Source organism: Pempheris klunzingeri, chromosome 7 (genome assembly GCF_042242105.1).
Source record: "Pempheris klunzingeri isolate RE-2024b chromosome 7, fPemKlu1.hap1, whole genome shotgun sequence".
NCBI classification, from domain to species: domain Eukaryota; kingdom Metazoa; phylum Chordata; class Actinopteri; order Acropomatiformes; family Pempheridae; genus Pempheris; species Pempheris klunzingeri.
This window is the reverse complement of record NC_092018.1, coordinates 15,538,614-15,560,809: the sequence shown is the minus strand read 5'-3', so window position 1 is coordinate 15,560,809 and position 22,196 is coordinate 15,538,614. Positions and strand designations below refer to the sequence as shown.

Genomic DNA, 22,196 nt, shown 5'->3' with positions numbered 1-22,196 from the left:
TTTTGTTTGAACACTAATTAAACAAGGTAGTACTGGCAGGTAATAGTGGAAAGCTAATGAAATACACATACTGTGCTGATTTAGTCTCAAAATGTGAATACAAAGCAACATGCTGTAGGTAGAGAAACCAGATAGACCAGATAAACCAGATAATTAGAAAATTGTTCTTTCTTGTTATTTATTTATTGTTGTACATGTGGGCCAAATCTCATCGTGTGTCCAGAGGACCGTGTCCGTAAATATTTACTCTTTCCACTGACTCTGACCTCCTATGTAGGGGTGGCTTACAGCATCAGCCAATAGGAACTTCCCTGTGATGTATTTCATGGGACCTATGAGGATCACAGTGATGACTTAAACCACATAGGACCAAGCATTTAAAGGAACTAAAGAGATGTAGTTGCTTCCCGTGTCTGTACAAAGGGGTGATCAATAGTCCACTTCTGATGTATCCCTCAATGTAATGCAATCCAACACCACAACAAGATTAGATTAAATCAGAACAGGTTAGAGATGAGTCAACAGTTTCTCCAAACAGTGAGCATTATAGGCTTCAAAATGCAGCATTGATTGCAGTGGTAGATTGTACAGTGGTAGAGTTGCTCAGCATTCAGGGTCACCGAGTTTATACTTATAATGGTTAAAAGTAGCCATCATCCCCGTATCACCACCAGGTGGCAGGACAAGGCAGCGGACTCTGGTGTTTCCAGTATGTTGTCCTCATCACCACTGTCTTCCTCTCCAGAGAAAGAGAGAGAGAGAGAGAGAGAGAGAGAGAGAGAGAGAGACTTGAAAATACAAGGAGACTTTTGCAGAGAGTTAGACATCCAGGGTCTGAGGATCTCTGTGTTGCATGACCTTCTCATGAACAAAAAGCAGCAAGAGTGGAACTTTGTGGAGTTTTTCTCATCTTTGTGCATGCTGTGAGGAACCCAGTGATGAGAACGTGCCAACAGCAGTGAGACCCACAACACCCATGCTGTCTCTCTCCCCTCCACTTTACACTCACCGATCTCTGGATTACTGCTTTGTTTCTATGCTGAAGGCGCCTGAGTGAGGATTGAAAGAAGAATCTGCAGGGAGGATTAACTTTGCAACTTTTTTTCTTCAATGAAGCTGGTTTTACTCATCTTCTCATCTGTATAAGATTTTGCTCAGCTGGAATAATGCTTTCGTTGTGGAGTAGAAGCTCCTGGTTTCCAGTGGTGTTTGGTGCTGCGCTGGTTGTTCTCACTGCTGGTAGTGCTGGACCAAACCAGGACAGGAGGCAGGCCGGGTCGTCCTCATGCTTTGGGGGCTTCGATCTTTACTTTGTTTTGGACAAGTGAGTTACCTAACACACACTGCCTGACACACTGAGAGGGGATGATGAATAGGATAGTGTCTGTTGACAAGTGAAAAGCATTCACACTGAAAGTCTATCAGAAATATAATAATATTAATTTTGAGTTAGGAATTTTGTGGTATTTATCCCCAGTGACTCAGATTGGCTTGAATACTCCATCTATTTCTGCTGTTGGCCTTAAAAAAACAATCATTAGATGTTACTTAATGTATTATCAGGAAAGTATATTAATGCATGAAATAAAAATGTGTTACTTTACATTGTGCTGTTGCTTCTCTCATTGTGGTCAGCCAAAATGTTTTCATGATGTCATCCCCATTCCTGTTATCACTACGCCCCCTGGTGTCATGTCATGCAAGAAAATGGATGCATGGAAGGATGATGCATTGCTCTGATTGGCCCTGATTTACACTTCAGCTTTGCATATGTCCACAGATGGAAATGATTAGTGGTGTGTTAGGTGTTCTGTCATTCATCAGTCTGCAGACTGTGAGCATTGTAGCTGACTGTTGTGTTTGGTGTTCATCCTCATTAACATAACATGCACCATGTGGGCAGTTCATAGTTCAAATGCATAGATTATCTGCATGGTTATAGTTCCCTTCATTTTCTTGGACTTCTAACATGCCCAGTGTGTCTCAAGTAGGAAACTAGATGTCTGGACTTCTCGCTAAGTCATTTGGATTAATTGGTCTTAATTTAAGGACAGATCAAAGCTGCCACACTGAACGCTTACTTTAACATTTTGATGGGGCATGATATGGCTCCGTTAATTTCTTGTAACTTTTGCAGTTATCTTAAGGATATACATGATGCACTTGTGAGTGAGACTTGAATTTCCATGCTCTGCAAATTTAGCTAAACAGGAACTGAGCAATCTAATCAGCAAAGCCAGTCAAGTGAAAACAGTTTAAAGTTCTCAAAAAAGGTCAATGCCATATGTGGGCAGTGTTTACCTGTGTTTTCTTGACTGGAACTCACCAGGAAAACACTTTATATTGTAGATAAATATGCACACTGCTCCTCTGGCACTGCCAGTTTGCTTACCCAGGCTGTTGCCTTTGGACCATAACAGAGTACTTACCTAATGCTGTTTAAAGCTACTTGTTTTTGTTACATTTTTTTTTTCATTTTTTTCAAGCTAACATGTTTGCCAAGTAGGTCAGGAACAAATTTATCTTCAAACTCTCTCAACTCTTGTTTTTCTTTTTATCTGGAAGAGGGGATCAGAGGATTGCAGTTTTGCCATCTCCATCTGATGGATTTTCCAGTTGTCCTACAGAACATGTCAGTGCCAACTCCACTCACACTGCTGTTTCTCTGAGGGGAAATTGGGCAATTGTGTGTAATGGAGAGTAATTATTAGCGTGAGACATGATTTAACAACACAGATTTATTTAACACATATGACCAGTATTTATTGTCGGGCATCGATTGACTGCATGAGCTGTTCTTTTTACTTTTCTTTTACTGTCTTTTCTCCTGATGGGATCTTAGCTTGCTCCATTGCCTTTAAGCAGTGATGTCCTTCACTTGCCCTCACTGTCCACTTGCAGCAACTGACTGATCTCTCTTCTCCTTTCTTCTCTGGGTCTGCACGGCCCTTTCTCCATCACGTCCAGATGTTCCAGTGTTTCAGCCTGCTGGCTGGGCTGTTTGTGCTGGGACTTTTGTGTCATGGTAACGAGGGAAAATAGGTGTTGATGATGCAGGGGGGTGTTGGGTTATAAAAACATAATTTGAATTAAAGTGATTTTGATACGGATCAACAATAATACATGCAAGTTGTCCAACTGCTCTTTATGAAATCATATCATACAGATAATTAGATTAGGTAGATAAATCTACTAAAAAGGGTCTCTCCTTGTAAATCTTTAATTCTTTTATCTTTATTTCCTAACAACAACAGAGCAGAATACAGAGGGCTTTGTGGCCATTGCTATACAGTCCAATAAAAATATCAAGTAAAAATGTGGATAACATGAGCTCTGTTTGGAGACCATTCATATCCATGCTGACCTAGTTGTGATCACAGAGCTGGTTGCATGAAGGCTTAATGAGAGTGCATTCATTCAGTAACACTGAAATGACTGCAGGTGCATTATAAAGAAGTTAACAGTAATTTCAGGGGTCATCACTGCTATTCCTCAGAGTAAACTATGCGTCTGTCCTGCCCAAAGCATTTACTCATGCAGAACTATTCTGCAAACTCCTTCTATTCTCCTTTTCCTTTAAGAAGTCTATTCTATTGATGGATTACTGACCTAACAGACAGAGGCACAGGAGTGCAAGGGGTCAGGGTGGGACAACTGCAAAGGCAAGCAAAATGAGACACTTGAGAGACAAATCTACAACAAAGATATACAAAATGACCACAAAGAGATGCAGAATGACCACAAAACAACTGCAAAGAGATGCTAAATAACTACAAAGTGACATAAAACAACTACACATGGACACAAAATGGCTAGAAGTTATAATTAAGAGACATAAATGTAGCACAGAGACTCCAAACTACTACATAGAGGCATAAAATAACACAAAATGACTACAAAGAGATACAAAATGAAGAGATAGAAAGCAACTACAAAAAGGTGCATCATTTGTAGTCATTTTGTGTCTCTATAAGTGTAGGGGTCTTGCTTGTATGCAAGGGGGGTGGCTGGCTTTTAAATACATGCACATGGTCTGTTGTGAACGTGACAGCAATCAAAAGGTTGTACAGTAAATATGTCATGTTCTTTAGATGCACAGCAGAGGTTGAAAAGACTTCCTTGAAATTAATTGGGCTTTTCTCTTCTCAGATCTGGGAGTGTGCAGAATCACTGGACCGAAATCTACCACTTTGTTGAACATCTGGCTCATAAATTCATAAGGTAAAGAAGACAAATAATTGTGTCATCAAGTGTCTGTGGGAAAACATGCAGCAAGAAATGATTACTGATCTGACAGAGTATATTTTCCTCTTCCCCTCGCCCCAGTCCACAGTTGCGGATGTCCTTCATTGTGTTTTCGACTGAGGGAAGGATCTTAATGAGCCTGACAGAAGACAGGTGGGTGCAGATCCCTTGAAAACCTCTTTTAATCCTTTGCTTTTCTATCATCCACCCAAAAGGAATGAGTGCAATACCAGATTTGGAAACAGGTCCTACACAGTTATGATCCCTCTGAATCTTTATGACCAGGACAAGATTCCAGACAGATACTTTCCCTCACTGTGATCTGTGTATGGTGTGTTCGGTCTGGACAACTACTTCATCGCGTAGTTTCTGACACATTGTGGGCAGCTTATGTGTCCAATCTTTCCTCAGCAGAGCGTCTCAGCAGCCACAAAATCTTGTCACTGTTTCACTGCTTTCCCCATATCTTATTCTACAAAGAACTAATTTCCTGCCTATCTGCGTGACAGTTTCTCAAGCCAATACACACCAAAACTGTTTCAGTTCATTCATCTGTTACACATTGCTGGTATTTTCTGCAAATCCTGCCCTTATGGAAACTATTATTCTGTTATCATGCCTCACAGTGCCTGGCTTTAGTCAAAAGTATGTTCTCAAATAAATCTGATAAAATAAATATTTTCATTTAGATTACATTATCAACAATGTGGCTTATCTCCTCTTTTGTATGTCTGAGCAGGGAACGCATCCGCAAAGGTCTGGAGGAGCTCCAGAGGGTTCTTCCTGGGGGAGACACCTTCATGCATGAGGGCATCCTGAGGGTGAGCCGCATGTCCAACTCCAAGCTGGCACCTACTCTATCTGTGCTCTGGCTCCTGAACAAACTGCACACCGTCCAGAGAGCTACATGTCTGTTGTGTTAGAGTGTGGCAGAGTTGACTGCACGCTACTAGATAGACAGTCTGCCATTTTAACTCAGCTTTTCTGTTGTTCACAGGCCAGTGAGCAGATATACTATGGAAACACTGAAGGTGCGTATTACTTTTCTTTTTAGTTCATTGTTTTCGTGTAGGGTAAGTCAATTGTTACAAGTAGCTGAGGCTAAAACAGAACTTTTTCTGAGTGCATGATTTTGTGTATTTGCATTAAGTCAGTGGTTCCCAATAAATGGGATGCCGAATGGGGGTCACAAGATACCTCTGAGTGACCTTGAGATCGTTAAAAATTCAGGGAAAACAAAGAATAACATTTTACAGCTTCAGGCCTACAAATTATTCAAATAAAAAAACTGCTTGCAGCTCCAGGTAATATATAACCCTGAAAGAAAGTTTTAGATATGACTTAATATAATAAGTGTCACAAGCCATAATGGGTGAGATCCAATGTGTGGAGTGACGGTTTAGGCTTGGTCCTTGAGTTACCTTTGTGACAGCTCAGAATGAGTTTGTTCACTTCTTCAAATTAGACTGTGAGCTATCAGAGAAAGGATTAGTTTTTGCTTTACCACAGCATGGCAGTAATCTTAATGCTGCATGGTTATTTGCAGTGGAGGATAAGATAAGAGTGAGAAGCTGCAGCAGAGGTGACCAAATTCTTTCTGTCCACAGGCTATCGCACCGCCAGTGTTATCATAGCTCTGACAGATGGAGAGCTGCACGAGGATCTTTTCTACTACGCAGAGAGAGAGGTGAGTGAGATAAAGAGTGTTTAAATTGGTCACACAAATTCTAACCAGCTGAAACGTGTGCACGTGATGGACCGGATCAAACACCGCCACTCTATACATCACCACTTTGATCCTCCTCCCTCCGTCTGGAAAAACTGGGTCGGGGCCCAGTTGTTTTCCTCACATCTGCACCGAGACCTAGTGATTTATCAGCTTCTCAGACCATTCAGACACTACAGGTGAAGGCGTGCAAAAGCCTGAGACTTCAATCAGCTGCCAGTGCCCTCAGACGCATGCTGACAGCAGGGATCAAGTGGGGCTGGCATTCCCAGTAGCAGGAGGTCTTATAAGTTGTCATTCACTGACAACACAAAAATCCACAGGCATTATTACTTGCAAATGAAGTATTTGCCGTCTGTGTTCTGTGTAGCATCCAGGCATCTGTATGGCACTTCTATTGTTATATGACGTCTGAATAATATTATTCACAGGGAACATGGTGTTGCCCAACTTCTTGTAAAATCTGTTTAGACAGCAGAGAAACACAAGCCTTTTTGACTGTGTATTTGTATGGTGTTATGAAATGCAGAGGTGTAATTGAACCCAGATGCTGAGCTTCTTCCTGTTTTTGCCCGTGAATCTGTGCAAACCTGACAGGCCAACCGCTCCCGAAGTCTGGGTGCATCAGTTTACTGCGTGGGGGTGAAGGACTTCAATGAGACACAGGTGTGTGGTGTGTGTTGTGTGAGTGTGTGTTAGTCTGTACCTTAAGGTCTCACGATGTCTGTGGATCACTTTGAAAAGTACTTAAGTGTTTTACATGACATGACTGAAAGGCACAGGTAACAATCAGAAATATTTATACAACCACCAAACAGACAGCAAATGAACTCCCAGGCTGCCAACTGTCTTTCCAAACTGAAGTGAATTTGGTTAGAATTCCAACAAGGACATAGAAATAGAAATAGAAAGCCTTTATTGTCATTGTACTGGGTACAATGACAATGACATGAGATATACATCAAGTGTCTCTAAACAATTTATACAGTATTATCCAAGTGTTTGGTTGTGTAATGATTTGTATGTGAGTGAAGAAGCCCTTTATTATGCAATACGAAAACTGTTTTAGTTTGACTTTTAAAACAAGGAAATTAGGTAATATTGTTGATTGTGTTCACATGAGCCACTCCTGTCATCAATTATGTTGCAAGCTAAACTAAATCTGCGTTATGTATGAATAAGTACTCAGTTGTCACTTGTGATTGTAATGACTTGTTTCCTCTTTAGCTGGCAAAGATTGCTGATAGTAAGGACCACGTTTTCCCTGTGAACGATGGGTTTGAGGCCTTGCAAGGGGTCATCGACTCGGTAAGCATTTCACTTCCACCGAATCCATCAGCAACAGTACCACTGAGAACCAATACACATTCTTAGAGGTCCACAGGAAATCGCCTTGCTTTAATGGACTTCATGTAATCTCTCCCATCACTTCTTCTTGAGTGCGTCAGCACACTGATCAAATAGCAACCAGGAAACAAGACAGAGTAGGTTGAAAGCACGATACATTATTCCATCCATGGAGCCCAGCCAGGGACAGAATTCCAGGAAAACCTGCTGCGACTGTGACTTTCCTGCTTTTGATCATCACAATCGATCTCTGGCCAAACATGATCAAAGTGTGTGCTGTATCTCTTAAGGCCCACCTCAGTGGAGTGACTTAAATTTTTGTATTTGCTAGCTGGACAAATGAAAAACAGTTTGTCATGACGCGGCTGTTGTCACTGGGAAACAAGGTCTGTTGAGCAGAGTTAAAGGTCAGGTAGCTGACTGTCATCTGGAGCAGATTAACAGCAAACTGAAAGCTGTTCCTTCTTATTCATGTGAGCAGTGCAGTGGGTCATGAGTCAGTCATCTTCATCTTCGGGGTTACAGTTGGTATGTTCCTGGAGAGCAGCGAGTACGAATCCACGTGCAGAAAAACAGATGAGAATAAATGGAAACTTCGAAGCCATCGATGAACTCTTTAATGCCTTTCTCTTCATCCCATCAGATCCTGAAGAAGTCCTGTATCGAGATCCTGGCAGCAGAGCCCTCTAGTATCTGTGCAGGAGGTAAGACGAGCAAGATTTACCTCCCGTTCGTCCTCATCAGGCCACTCAATGAGTGAAATCAGACAGTAGCACATCTTAGTTGACCGTACATGATTTAACCGTAGTTAACATTGGTTTCCTGAAGTATGTATAAAACTAATAATAACTGCAAAATCAAACAGATCTTATTAAAACTCAATATGTAGAGAAGTAATGAACTGGTAATCCTTCCCATCACACATAAGCAGTTCTAATAAGGAAAAGTCACTAAGGATCAAGGTGATAAAACATTGTTAAAAGGTTCTCCACAACCCCTAACACAACATAAGGTAGTAATAATAAGAATTATGACAAGATAATACCATTTTAGTAAATGTAAGAAAGCAACATGTGGCATGTGTTGAGCATCATACGCACACGCCGACAAAATCTCTCTTATTAAAGGTCAATTCAAAACAAGGCAATAGAACAAATCAAACTTATAGTAAATGTATTTCAAGTTTTCTTGATTCTCTTCACTCAGAGTCCTTCCAAGTCGTAGTGAGAGGAAACGGATTTCTCCATGCCCGCAACGCTGACAAGGTTCTGTGCAGCTTCCGCATCAATGACACCCTTACCAAGAGTGAGTGAAACGCCACTGAACTGAGCACACGCGGACTACAAGCATCAAAGCGAATCACTCAGTTAATTTACAATGAAAACAGCTGGAATAAACAGATGAGTGCAAAGGCCATTGTAAAACTCCTCTAAATTACACCATGCAGAGCTTCCCAAAAAGTCAGCCGCACAGCTGGAGTCCTGTGTGGGTAAACAAGCCATGCTGGTCTTTTACTGGTATCATGGCTTCGTTATAATCAAATCTTTGTGCCATTTTACGGCGTGGAAAGGGGCCAGAAACAAGAGATATAAGAGAACGGGTACCACACACGAGACAGAAGGTGGAAAAGGCCTTAAGGATACAACTGGTTTCCCCACATCTTACTGGCTTACTGTAATAGTCGTTAAAACCACTTCCTAACAGGCATGCCATATTAGCTACAGGAGATGCCGGTCTCTTTACAGAGCAAGATGTTCACCAACACTTGAGCACAAACAAAATGTGAAAAAGGGGTGAACTGACATGTTGTTGTTTTTTTTGCATATTTATGTCCTCATCAGTCAACTGGAGTTAATTGTTTTCCATATTCTCTGATAGAGGAATGTATTATTGGAAAATGTCCTGCTCTCAAATCTCTTTAAGTTTGCTTCTATCCAAGTGGTCTGTTATGGGGTTTAGTACCGTGCTGCATGATGGTTTACCATCTTTTCTGCTTCCTCATGAACTTACTGTATATAGTATGCACGATAGCACACATGCAGTACTTATTATCCATTCAGAAAGGCACAGTATTCTTTACTTTAATGGTGGTTTCTTTGGTGATGCCGTCAGCATTCAGCATGTAGGCATCCTGTTCTTTAAGTCAAATTCTTGCAACACGGTCAAAATGGTCCTCTAAGAATTAACTAAGCATTAGCAATTCCACAGAATCATAATTGTTTCTGCGTGACAAACAGCAGACATGGAAACAATTTGAGTAAAATTATCTCCTTATGTAAAACACTTGTATACTCCTCCTCCAGATATACTTACATCTCTAGACTGTTTACACACAATCCTCTGGAACTTGTTTACTTCACATCAGGAGTAAACTTTAAATGAAAAATAATTAGGCCACGGTTAGCTCGCCTGGAGATAAATATGCGGTTGGCTTTAAGGAAAGCCATCTTTTTTTCTTATACATCTTCACTTGCCCTCAATGACTCCCCAGCTCCAGCCCTCTGTATATTTCGTAGATATAATGAAATGGTAAAAAGGACAGCAGGAATATGTAACTGCATATGTTGAACAGATGAATCAATGTTTGAGTTTGTGTCTCCAGGAAAAAGTAGCAGCAAATACTGCCAGGCGTTCTGGGATTTGGCAGGCCCTGTCCTGAGCTATCCATTGTGTTGGTGACAGATGGTGCAGCTTTGGTGTCGTGAACAATATTGAACTGTGTGAATGATGGATGATATATGATTCAATATTTTGGGAAATACATGTATTTACTTTCTTGCTGAGAGTGCTCGAAATATTACAGCAGCTGGTTAGCTTAGCTTAGCTTAGCACAAAGACTGCAAACAGAGGGAAACTGCTAGCTTAGCTCTGTCCAAAGGTAACAAAAACTGCCTACCAACACCTCTAAAGCTATGGACAAAAACTTTCATGTAAAAACATAAATCTGTGATTTTACTTGTCTCTTTTTCTGTCTCTCCTCACAGTAATAACAAACCCCCACAAAGCTATGCCTCCAGTCAAGAAATATAGTCTGGCACATAAGGGCATGTCAAACTACAATTTTTCATTTTTATGCTTCTTGTCTTGTCCAAATTAAACGCATGACACACAATGGGAGCTATTACTAGACTTTTAAAGTGCTGAAGGGCAGATTTTGTTACCTTTGAACAGAGCCAAGCTAGCCGTTTCCAGTGCTACGCTAAGCTAACAGGCTCTAGCTTCACATTTACAATACAGCGGTGTTGAAAGCAAACAAGCATATTTCCCAAATTTCGAGTCATTTTGACTACTCAAAGCGCTTTTTCACATTAAATCCTCATTCACACATCATTCATTCAGGAGGAATTGAAGTTGGAGGAGATTATTCCTTTACACACATGAAGCCATGCTTCAGGAGCAAGTTGAGGTTCAGTGTCTCACCCAGGGAAACTTTGACATGCTGACTTAGAGGAGCCGGGGATCGAGGGACGACCCACTCTTTGAGCCACAGCCGCCCCTAGGAGGCAACTATAGAGTCTGATGAATTCAAATACTTTATGTAACTTTGTTCAACAACTCAACAATGCTGCTGTTTTCCCATGACATTAATCTACAGTAAACTGACTGACAGTCTGTCCCAGTCTTTCACAGACTGTCCATCTGCCATCATCTTAAGCAATAATTCTAACTAATTTACTGGTTAAAGTTGAACTCTGGGCACTTGTCTGCACCACACAGTAAAACATGACCTCTCTCTACGCTTGGGGAGTAAACAGTCCAATAAAACATCATGACATGGACCCAGGATGATTGCCAGGAGCTTTATCCTCAAGGGATTTAGACAGTGGAAATATGCAGAATCAGGTCCCATCAGGTCTTTACTGGTCTTTTCAGGACTTTGTCTTTTAGAAGGCATCTCAGTCCTTTTCATCACGCTTTAATAGTGTAAGGCCAATGTGAGTGCAAGGTGAGTGCAGAGATGAACTCTGAGCAGGACCATATCTGGGCCAGTTTGTAATGCGCTGAGCTGTTTTTGGCAGCACTGCTTGCCCCTCCCGTCTATCTTGCACGGTGTTTCTAGAAGAGCAGCCACGATTCGGGTCGCTTGTGTAGATTTCCTCAGTTCTGGGGTATGCTCTCCTCCTGCCAGGATAAACAGACAGGCTTGGGCGACGACGCTCACTGGAGCTGCTCTCCTAAAAGCCAGCTGGACAAGGAAGGGACCTAGATTTGCCTGAAAAACAAAAGCTGTGTTGAAATAGTTGGTACTGGTGTTTCTGAGAGGGATAGCCTACGTATGTCCTTAGACAGTACACAACAAAGCGCTTGTTTTGAAGAAACACTCCTTTCGGACAGTTTGTTAACTGAGTTAAAGTGAAAGATGTGACATCATTTAACTTGTGTGAGCATGTGCATGGTCCCTCCTCTCTTAGTGCCCAATACTCATTGAATTAAAATGAATTCATGTGGCATTATACAGTCAATAAACTAATCTTACTCACAGGTTCACAGGCTCACAATGACATAATCTGAGAGGTGATTCAGATGATGATTTGTGGCTAAAACTTCCTGGTTCGGGAGGTTTATATGTCAGTGAATACTACTGACTGTTAACAGTGCTGGAGTGGTTTGCATGACCTCTTTCCGTCTTCCTCTCCAGTGGTGAAGCCTTTGGTTGTGGAAGATACATACCTTCTCTGCCCTGCACCAGTGCTTCAAGATGAGGGGATGTAAGTCCTGTAATTTATTTGCATAAATGTGAGGTTTCACATGACACGATCTACTCTGTTTCACAACAGCCAAGACATTTTTCTTTTTCTTCTCCAGGGCTGCAAACCTTTATGTCAGTATGAACGAAGGTCTCAGTTTCATCTCCAGTTCGGTCACCATCACCACTGTGGGCTGTGTGAGTGCAATATAATGTACCAGCAGTTAGCTTCATGGTATTCTTTTAAGTGACGGTACAATCTGGCTGTAAATTAAAGTAACCTGATGAAGGTCTCTGCACCGAGCCAATGTGCCCAGTAAATCTCTTTTAATTGCACGTGCAGATAACGGTGTGCGGGAGCTCTTGATTCTGCAAAAGGCTAGCATTAACAACAGATAACAAACTAATGAAACCAATCCAAACAGTGCAACACAACCTTACAAAGATGTCTAAAAGATGGATGGAAATTAATTAAAGTGTATCAGCATCAGCAGGATCACAGTCTTTAAGCACTGACTCAATGGGAGACAAAACCAAAAGAGTCTCTTTCCCCAGAAGATCATTAGGCCTAGAGAAGTGGTTTACATCTATTTAATGCTCTACATACTCAGACAGTTTGGTTTTGACGTGTCTGTCTCTGTCACAGTCTGATGGGACCATCCTGGCCATAGCTCTGCTCATCCTGATGCTGCTCCTGGTCTTGGCTCTCCTCTGGTGGTTCTGGCCTCTCTGCTGCACTGTGGTGAGTTTTCTAAAACACTAATGCAATAATAACACGCATGCACGGTGCTTTACAGTCAGCTTCTGGTCTACTCTTGTCAAATTTTAAGATGCCTTCAAACACTTTTGGAATGCAGCGATGTTGCTTGCAGACAGTGAGACAGAGAGAAATGTGTTTTCCAGGTTCGCCTTGTCTGGGCCAACGCCCCCTATGGCATCTTATTAACCTAAACAACATTCCCATGGTGAGAAGGTTAGGGTCTATGAGTCAGTGAGGGTGTTTGGTCCTTTTGGATCCCTGCAGCTGAATTTAGCCCACAAATCCATAAGAGGTCAAGGCCACAAGGTGAAATGTGTGTTGAAGTAATTATGCTGCTGTTGAAATAATTTGCGTTTCCAGGGGTCACAGCAGGTGACCTCTGAGTCTCACCTCTCAATAAGAATAGTTTTCACTTGGAAGATCTAAACTGGTAAGACTTAGCAAACTCTTCCATCACTAATGAGGCTGAATGATTTGAATTTCCAGCTGGTGGTGTGGAAAGAAAAACTCACACAGGCTGTTTTGGGTTGAGATTGTTGTTACTATGAGATTTTTAGAAGCAAGATAACGCAGCAGAAATAAAAACCTTCACGAAAAGTATTTTTATGATGTTGGATCCAGTCAAAAGAGGAAATGCGTTTGGAAAAATATACGTGTGCCATTATTTAGACAGTGGACCAAGTGCCAGCATCACAATATTTAATCAAACTCTCTTGTTACCAGCCGCTCTCTGTCAAAATCCGTATTCCCCCCTTAAATGAGGAGCGTACCTTCAAAATCCACCCAAATGTTTCCAGTGCTGGAAAAGGGAAAGCTGAGAATTGCCAGGGAGAGATGTCAGCTTTTACAACATGGCTGTCCCTCCCTTTACTTTTTCTGTTCTTGTCCATTAAGTTGCAAATTCAAGCCTGAGCGGCGGGTCTGTTTAGGAAAGCGATGCTAGGTTACCATGGGGAACCGCTTTGTGTTCCAGGATTTGGAGAAGCGTGGAGGAAAATGACAAATAAGAATCAGAATCACTTAATTTGCCAAGTGCTTTTAATGTAGAAGAAACTGTCTTTATTACGCTGGTTAAAAAAACCACACAGACAGCTCATGTTGGGACACACATGAGGGGAAAAGATACGAGACGCAGGAGGGGAATATGCAAGACATAGACTAAACTGGAGACTCTGTCTATGTGCAATCATGCTGTGTAGCGGCTGTGCAACATTCTCTGAAAACTGAGCAAGACGCATAAAAAATAACAATCAGATAAATTGGAAAAACAAAAACTTTTATGATCACATTGCTCTATACAGAACGTATGAGAGCAAATAATGCAGTATTTATAAGCCTGTTACTCTTCCTTATCCTAATCAACAACCCCAGGCCAAACAATCTGGAGAGCAGATTTCTAGGTCAGTGCATTGCTCTTGTAAAGTAGTAAAGAGGAAAAAACAATTCCTCAGCCATGTGTTGTTGTGTAACCATCCTGTTGCCCACAGAGAGCGCATTGCCGTGACATGCAGATTTTATAAAAATCAATTTTGCTACATGTGTTTGGAAGTTTTGTCACCATCTAGTCCTCCCCTGCTCTCCTCTTCTCATGCAATCTTTTTTTTCCTCCCAAACAGATCATCCATGAACCCCCACCACCAGTCGTGGAGGAGAGTTCGGTAGGAGCTGAACCGTCGCCACTTAAAAAAAATATAAAAGTTCATTATTTAAGATCCAGACAGCCGCCAGTGTTTAGCTTGTGTACTTGTTTGGTTTATTCAGGCATTTTAAACCTCAAACTATGTGGCGTCATTCACTCACTTTCTGGCCTAAAACTCTGATTTCACTGGTTCAGTAATTCATCAAACGTGATGTGGGTTAACGCCCTTGTGGAATAACAATGAAATTCTGACTTTTACTGGGTTTTTTTCCCTCTCCTGTTTTAAAGGGGACATTTTTTGTTTTCAAGACTTCAAGAATGCATGTTTTTCAAATCACCTCCTCCGGGGCTCTTTTGGATCTTCATGGAATATGATGTGGAATTAATCCGACTAATAACATCATTTCACATGACTCTGATTAACAAATTCATGTTATCAAAATACAATGTGACTGCCCCGAATCACAACGCAATAACAGCATACTAACATGCGACTGACTGTGGGACAAGTCAGGCTGCATTTATGTGCATCAACTAAACTGAAAATGAGGTTAATCTTTACTCCAAAAACAGACTTCAGTGACGACTATGGCCTCAAAGACAACTTTCAGCCATGATTATGGCTTCTCCTGTCTGACATGTTGCTAGATTATGAGTCAGACAGGGTGTATTAAAGAGCTGAGACATCACAAGTTTGGCCAGTGGGCTTTATAATTTCCTCTGATCTGACAGCGAGCATGGAGGGGACACAAATGAGGGTTGGGTATGGAGTGGAAAGGGCAGACAGAGAGGTATTTACTCCAGACTAACTGGGGGGCTTTTTATACCAGATAGCTCCTAGGTAGTTGGCATGAATACAACAGTGAAAGGTTAATTTACCTTTTTATAGTTATCCCCGTAGCTGGTTAGCATGTCAAATGGCTCATTGCTAAACATATCACAATAACACTTACTTCCTGTCACTCTCCTATAGGATGATGAAGACTTTGAAACCCCTAAGAAGAAATGGCCGACTGTAGATGCCTCCTACTATGGAGGAAGAGGAGTTGGGGGAATCAAAAGGATGGAGGTGAGAGCAAGTAAACCTTAAGTTGTGTTATTTAACCTGGATGAGGGACTTGATGTTTAGGGACATTTGATTGATTTCAGACCACATACTCTCCATCATTAGGTCCGCTGGGGTGAGAGAGGCTCCACTGAAGAAGGAGCAAAGCTGGAAAAGGCCAAAAATGCCAAAGTGAAGATGCCTGAGCAGGAGTATGTGCCGCCCCCCATGCGGGTTCTCAACAATGGCATGCACAAGCCCCCGGGGCCACGCAAGTGGTACTCGCCCATCAAGGTACAGCCCGAAAAAAAGCCAGAAGGGAACTGGTTTTTGGTCTGCAGATGTTCTCTTATGTCTCTTTGTTAACAGCAGCTTAACATATAGGAACTGCTGAACATAAAAAAATAAATGGACGATTTATGAGATATTTGTTCAACAAGTCTGTGAATATATCTCAGCTTACATTTAATTCATAAAAGCATTCTTGATTGTTTAATAGCTCTGCTGGGACAAATGCGTTTTTCAGCTGTTAGCATGTGTATGAAGCTCAACATCTGTTACAAATTACTCCATGTTAATCTGGCTGAGGATATGTAAGTAATAGTATTATTAAAATGTCGTAGCAAAAGTACTGTGAGATGTGTTAAGGTAATAACGCTTAGGTGACTACTGGCACACAGTCCCTTCCTTCATGCCCAGCATGGGGTTAAAGGAGTCATTCCAAAGCCTTCCCAGTCAGCGGGGGATTGCTAATAGAAACCAGACTCCTGTTGCACTGACCTCCAGGGAGCAGCGCTGCACAGCCAGCAGTTTTGTGAAGAAAAACAGCTGCATTTTCTGCCCTTATCCTCAAAGTATTTGCTGTTTAAAAACTATGAAGAATCCATTCACAATGAACTGAAACCATTTCAGTTGTCACTGTGAAGTTGGGTTCACAGTGTGGAGCTGTGTGTTTGAGTGCCACAGGAGGCAATACAAAGGCGCCAGACCTCATCAAGTTTTTGTCAGTAGAAACGAGAAGTTGTTTTTTCCGTAACAATAAAGGTAACTTAAGACTATTGTCATGGTTTCAATGTTTCTTCTCTGTTTCCATAGAGCAAACTGGATGCATTGTGGGTACTTTTAAGAAAAGGCTACGACCGCGTGTCTGTGATGAGACCTCACCCGGGCGACAAGGTAAGAATGACTCAAAAGCTACATAGGCTACACGCTTTACTGAGTGACGCGAGGCCTCGGCTGTGCATTAGCATTTGGCAAAGGAGGAGATTCTTTTCTTTCTGAAAGTGTTGAGAAAAAGGACCAGCTGTGAGCAATGAAGTGTGCGCAGAGAGACTCATGGGAAAACTTGCGGTGAGTCGGGATTTAGACGGGTGATTCGGGAGTTAGACTGCAGCGTCTGGCTGCAGCGCACTGCAATGTAAAGACGTCTGGGGAAGTCATTATAAAAAGGCAAATGTAATTCCTCAAAGACCAGCTGTAGAGGGGGGATAACAGTGTGATGACCTCCACTGTTGGCAGCTGACATGTAGCCTGAGACTGTGGGATCTGCAAGTGTTGAAAAAATTAGTCTGCGCAAAGTCTGTATATAATAATTTCTCACCCACAGGAGTTTATGTAATGCTTCGTCTTTCCCTGAGTAAGAAATGTTGATCTACTGGCAGCCATTACCCGCAAACCTAAAGAAGGTTGTCAGAAATGATTAAATGTATTCCTCCATCTTATACAGCACAGCGTGTAGTCAAGGTTACTTTGTATATAGTCTGAGGAAGTCTTAGATGAATATATAGCTGACTTGGGGGAATGAAATGATGCTCATGGCCATGATTTAGGGATGCCATCATCATCATCATCGTCATCATCATCAAGTGCTGCTGTTTCAACCCAAAGGAACACAAGTAGAGAAGGAATAACAGGAGTCCAGTTTCTGGGGCTAAAATGTGATTTATTTGTAGTTATCTTGTGAAGATAACTACATAATGTCGGGCTAAAAGCGTAGAAATATGTAATACATTGTGCAAAAAATGCTGTAAAATATTTCCAGCCCAAGTGCTCAGCTCAAGCACCATATAGGTACAAGAGACAAGAGGCAACGAGGTGAAAGATTACCTTAAAAATCATACTACACAACTTTCCAAGGGTTCATTGTAAAGTTAAAGGCATTATCTACTATATAAAATATCAGAATTTTAGCCTGTAAAATCAATCAGTCTGCTGCCAGGACATTTTGGGGTTTTTAAGTTAAAGTACAGTTCAAACGCAACGTCACCGGGGCCTTCGCTCGTCTCATAATCTTCTGATTTTATCTGAACGTCAGGAAAACAAAGTGCGTTAAGCTGTTTGCCGAGACTCGCAAAATAATGTGACTTAACACTAATTGAACATTGTCCAACAAGCAGACACAATAATCGACATTAAACATGTCAAACAGTCTGAGCTGAGCAGAGCAAAGACTATTAACTATCATCCTGGCCTCCATCCTCAGCTGATCCAATCTCTACAGCAGCAGGACGGGCAGGTACATTTGGATGGTGCTGCGCCAAACCACACAGTCTTTGTGCTTGATTCCAAAAGAGATGTTTGCATATTTGTTTCCAGCATTTTCCATACACCGCTCATGTATGTTTACACACATCAGTGAGACGTGTGGTTTGCTTATTTTAGGAATCGTGTTCTTCATTGATGTTGTAGTCTAATCCGATCCCATGTAAAACAGTATGGTGTGCAGTGCGTAGTTAAATACTTTTAATTTGTACTAAATTAGCTACAACAAGAAAACATGCTGGTCTGGTATGATAACAAATTGGTGCATTGGGAAAATAATAGTTTAGTCATGACTATTCTATTAACCTATTAGAATGAATTTAGTCAGTCAGTCATCAGTTAGATACTGAGGGAATGTTCTGGCAGTGTATCAATATGCGTATGTAGAGGATGACGACAAGCTCATCTTATAGGCAGATAAGCTCACCTTGCTACGCTCACAGTCAAACAATGCCACCGTCTCTGGAGGGTTACATTCCTTGTTTTTCTCCCTGTACAGTAAGCACAGTAAGCACAGCTAACACACCCCTCTGTAATTAGAAGTGTACGGCTGAGTCCTCCGCACCATAAAGCTCTTCATTAGTGCGCTGGAAAAAAGAGCCCGGCTCTAGTATCCTTCGTGATTTGTGGTAAACAAGCTTGTTCTGGTTGCAATTAAGAGTGTCTTGTCAAAGCCTTGCTTTTATAACTTCCCCTAAATGAATGCAGTGGTGGGAGGGAGGAGGCCAACTGATCCCACTGCCTGCCCGAGTCAGGTTCCTGTAACGTGTCATGTATTTCTGAGCCTCTAAAGTTTAGTTTGTAGTAATTAGTAAAGGAAGCAAACACAGGCCACAACACAGCAACTCAAAAACTCAACATCAGACATCTTAAAACACTTAAATGTCACATATTTTCTTCAGTATTGACTGTTTTTTTCAGGTTAGCTGTAACTATGCAGTGCAGGATCCATGATATTTACTGTCTCACAGGCACTGAAGGAATAAAAATATATGTTCAACCTATTTTTCCATCCTTGCCACATGTGTGAAATGCAAAATTTTGCCTGGTTTTAGCTCAGAGGTCAATTCGCCTCGCTGGCAAATGAGAGGTACAGAGCAGCGCTGTCATTCCCTATCAGCCCACTGCAACTCCCCGATCCCCTCAGTGCAGCTGCTCCCGGGGTGTAGCTTGTTTCTGGAACATGATAGTCGCTCTGTTGCATGACCTCACTTTGGTTTGGACCGGGACAGTGTGGTGGCAGGTCATTTGTCCAACTGAGAAGAGCATACACGTAGCGAATTACGCTGCGAATTACAGCACATGCAGAGGCTTGTTGGCATTAACGCTGTTAATGCTAACGTCATAAAGGTGTGTGAGGACAATAGGCAAGGCCTCTGTTAGTGAGAGTCACAGTAGCGTCTGCTGTAGTCATCAATCCATGCGATTTGTAACAGAAGGCAGAAAGGGACATTTTTATATCTTAGACTAATTCAGCTGTCAAGGCAGGGAAGTTGTGTGTTTTGTCAAGATTTAGAAAAGCAAAGTTCTACCTCCAGTCAAGGAGTAAAAAACTTTTTCTTTTACCAATTGACAAAATAAATCAAAACTAAAAATCCTTTTCACTGATCTTTTTACTACTTTATCGGCTTATTTGTTGGTTTCAACCTTCAACAGAGTTAGCAGAGAAGGTTCATCTTTGCTTTAAGTTAGCATCAGCTTGTAAGATAAAAAAATGTTAGTGCCTCTAGCTGGAAAAAAAACTGGTGCTTAGTGTGTTCAGCTACCAAGTTTTGTCCAACTATTTATTATCTACCATTTTATTTGAGTTCCTCAAATACTGTGTAGTATTCAGTCTGTAGTTCCCTCAGAAACTATGGGATAAAAAAGTAGTTGGCATGGTACACTACTGTGCTAACACTTCCACAATGTAATTCTCATCACAGTACATTTGTCATTATAGAGTAAACACGGACAGTCTGTTTTATAGGGAGTGGTACATGAGTGAATGAGGGAGTGATTTCAGACATGGCCCCTGTGTTTTCAAGCCAAGTGGTTGTCCCAGTCGTTTCAGTCAGCTCCACTGACACACACACACACCATGTACCAATCACTCTGGGCGTACATGAACATGCTCATCTTATTGCATATGCATGATGGGAAATGTGTGCGACAAATCTGTGTTAACTGAAACAGAAAATACATCTCAGTGGTTCTTATTGTGTGTTTGTTGTTCATCATCACAGTGAGTTCCTCTAAAATCTCGTCTGTTTTCATATTTCAGGGCAGATGCATGAATTTCACTCGCATGAAGTCTCCCCCTCCTCACTACCCACACTACAACCACCACCCGTCTCCCATCTACAACCCTCCACCTCCACCTGCGCCGCAGGGCACCCTCCCACCGATCCCCAGCAGTCCCCCATCAACCCCATCGTTCTCCTCCTCCACCCTTCCACCGCTGCCTCCAACACCTCCTCCCACCTCCAACAGCCCCTCCCCTCCCATCACGCCTCCCCCTTACACGCCACCTCCCAACCGGGCTCTTCCTCCGACCGCCCTGCACATACCTGTGCCACCAGCGCTCCCACCCACCCCTCCGCCCCCTGCCTCCCCCACCAGTCCCCTGCCTCCTCCTCCACAGGGACCTCCACCGGCTCGAGCCCCTCCACCTGCCCGCCCACCGCCTCGCCCTGGCCTGTAGAGCTCCGGCAGCAGACGGAGGAGAGTTCAACAGGATTTAAAAAGGCAACTCAGAGTCCCACCAGCAATCAGCACATGACCACCCTTGATTGTACCTGCAAACAAGGACGTGTGAGTGCCTCGTGCTGCGCTCAGTGGGCTGCGGCCTTTCTGCCTTGAGAAGTGGCGCAGTGATGACTTGTTTTCAGCTATTTGTCTACAGTGACTTTTGTACACATTTAGCCCAACAGTGCAATTGCTCTGATGCTTGAATTACACAGACATTCCCTACAAATGAGGTCATGCAGGCCGGCTCAAAAACATTTGCCTCCATGGCCCTCAGAGCGGCTTCGGGCCCCGTCGACCACTCCACGAGCACACAAGATTGGATGAATTCTGACCAAGATGAGGAACAACAGCAATACTCTGTACATAGACCCGCAACAAGGAGCACAGTTGCTCAAAATGATCATGACACTAAAATACAGTATGCGCCTGAGTATCATTCCTGTCTTTCCTGACAAAAGAGAGACTCACACACACAGCAGATTTAGAAGAATCTTAAAATCCCTGCTTTTGTACTCTTGAATGTAGAGCAATTGCATGCAATAGTGTTCGAGTCAGCATTTTTGTTCTTTTTATAACTTTTTCCTTGTTTTATACGACATAAATACATTTTTTTTTTTTGTACTTTTATCGTCGAATAGGCCATATTTTCTGAGTTTTACTTTTCGAGGTTAGAAAAACAATCGATGCTGATAAACACGTGTACAGTAAGCGTATTGAAAAAGCAATGCAACATATCTGAACTTGTTCTTGCAACCTTTGACTTACATGTCATGTTAAAACAGCCTAATGTGAGTCCAGGCTGGCTTATTTTGTCTGTGCACATCACAGTAAACAATAAATTGTGATTTAGACACTAAGTCAGCCCTATTGCTCTAACTGACCTGACCAAGGTGACTGCAATCACTGCCACAGCTGCATGTGCTCCATCTATCAATACACCAGTCAGGGAAAAGCTTTGCGCATCGTCCTGCCCATCCACCCACGGCCTCTAGCAATATGTGTAAATAATCATTTTGATTTAACCACACGTATTCAGATACCTCTGCACGTGTGTGTGTGTGTGTGTCAGAAAAGAAGAGAGAGACTAGTCTACTATGTGTGTTCCTGACAGCCAGTCCCACAGTAAACTGACCTGAGTCAGTAGACCAGTATTATCAACTTTCTCAATAAAAGTACCTGATATTTTTGCACAAGGAACATGATCAAAGCAGTTTCATAGGTCATATATAGATTAAATGAAAGGTTAATATGAAGGTGTTCTTTGACGATGATCAGCAGAATGCAGCTCAGACTGCATGATCATCCTCAGCAGTTAGAAAATGTCAAAACCAAGAAGACTGTATGTAACTTTCCACCAACACAACATGTAGACGCCTATTTTTGTTTCATTCGGAATGAAAGTAAACAATTTGAAGTGTATTAAGTTGGACTCTGCCTCTGTATCTCCTCTTCAAATACAATTACTGACCTGTAAAC

At 42.1% G+C, this 22,196-nt stretch overlaps 1 protein-coding gene across 1 annotated transcript; it reads left to right on the top strand.

Moving 5' to 3' along the window:
- The first annotated feature begins 1,125 nt into the window (after positions 1-1,125).
- Positions 1,126-20,673, top strand: antxr1a (ANTXR cell adhesion molecule 1a). The gene is made up of 18 exons (XM_070833731.1): positions 1,126-1,324; positions 4,150-4,221; positions 4,327-4,398; positions 4,985-5,066; positions 5,243-5,276; positions 5,853-5,932; positions 6,569-6,637; positions 7,199-7,279; positions 7,962-8,022; positions 8,525-8,623; positions 11,958-12,027; positions 12,125-12,203; positions 12,652-12,747; positions 14,382-14,423; positions 15,378-15,473; positions 15,576-15,743; positions 16,545-16,625; positions 20,254-20,673. Exons 1-18 carry the CDS (start codon positions 1,167-1,169, stop codon positions 20,671-20,673), a joined length of 1,860 nt encoding a protein of 619 aa, XP_070689832.1. The 5' UTR covers positions 1,126-1,166.
- The last annotated feature ends 1,523 nt before the right edge of the window (positions 20,674-22,196 follow it).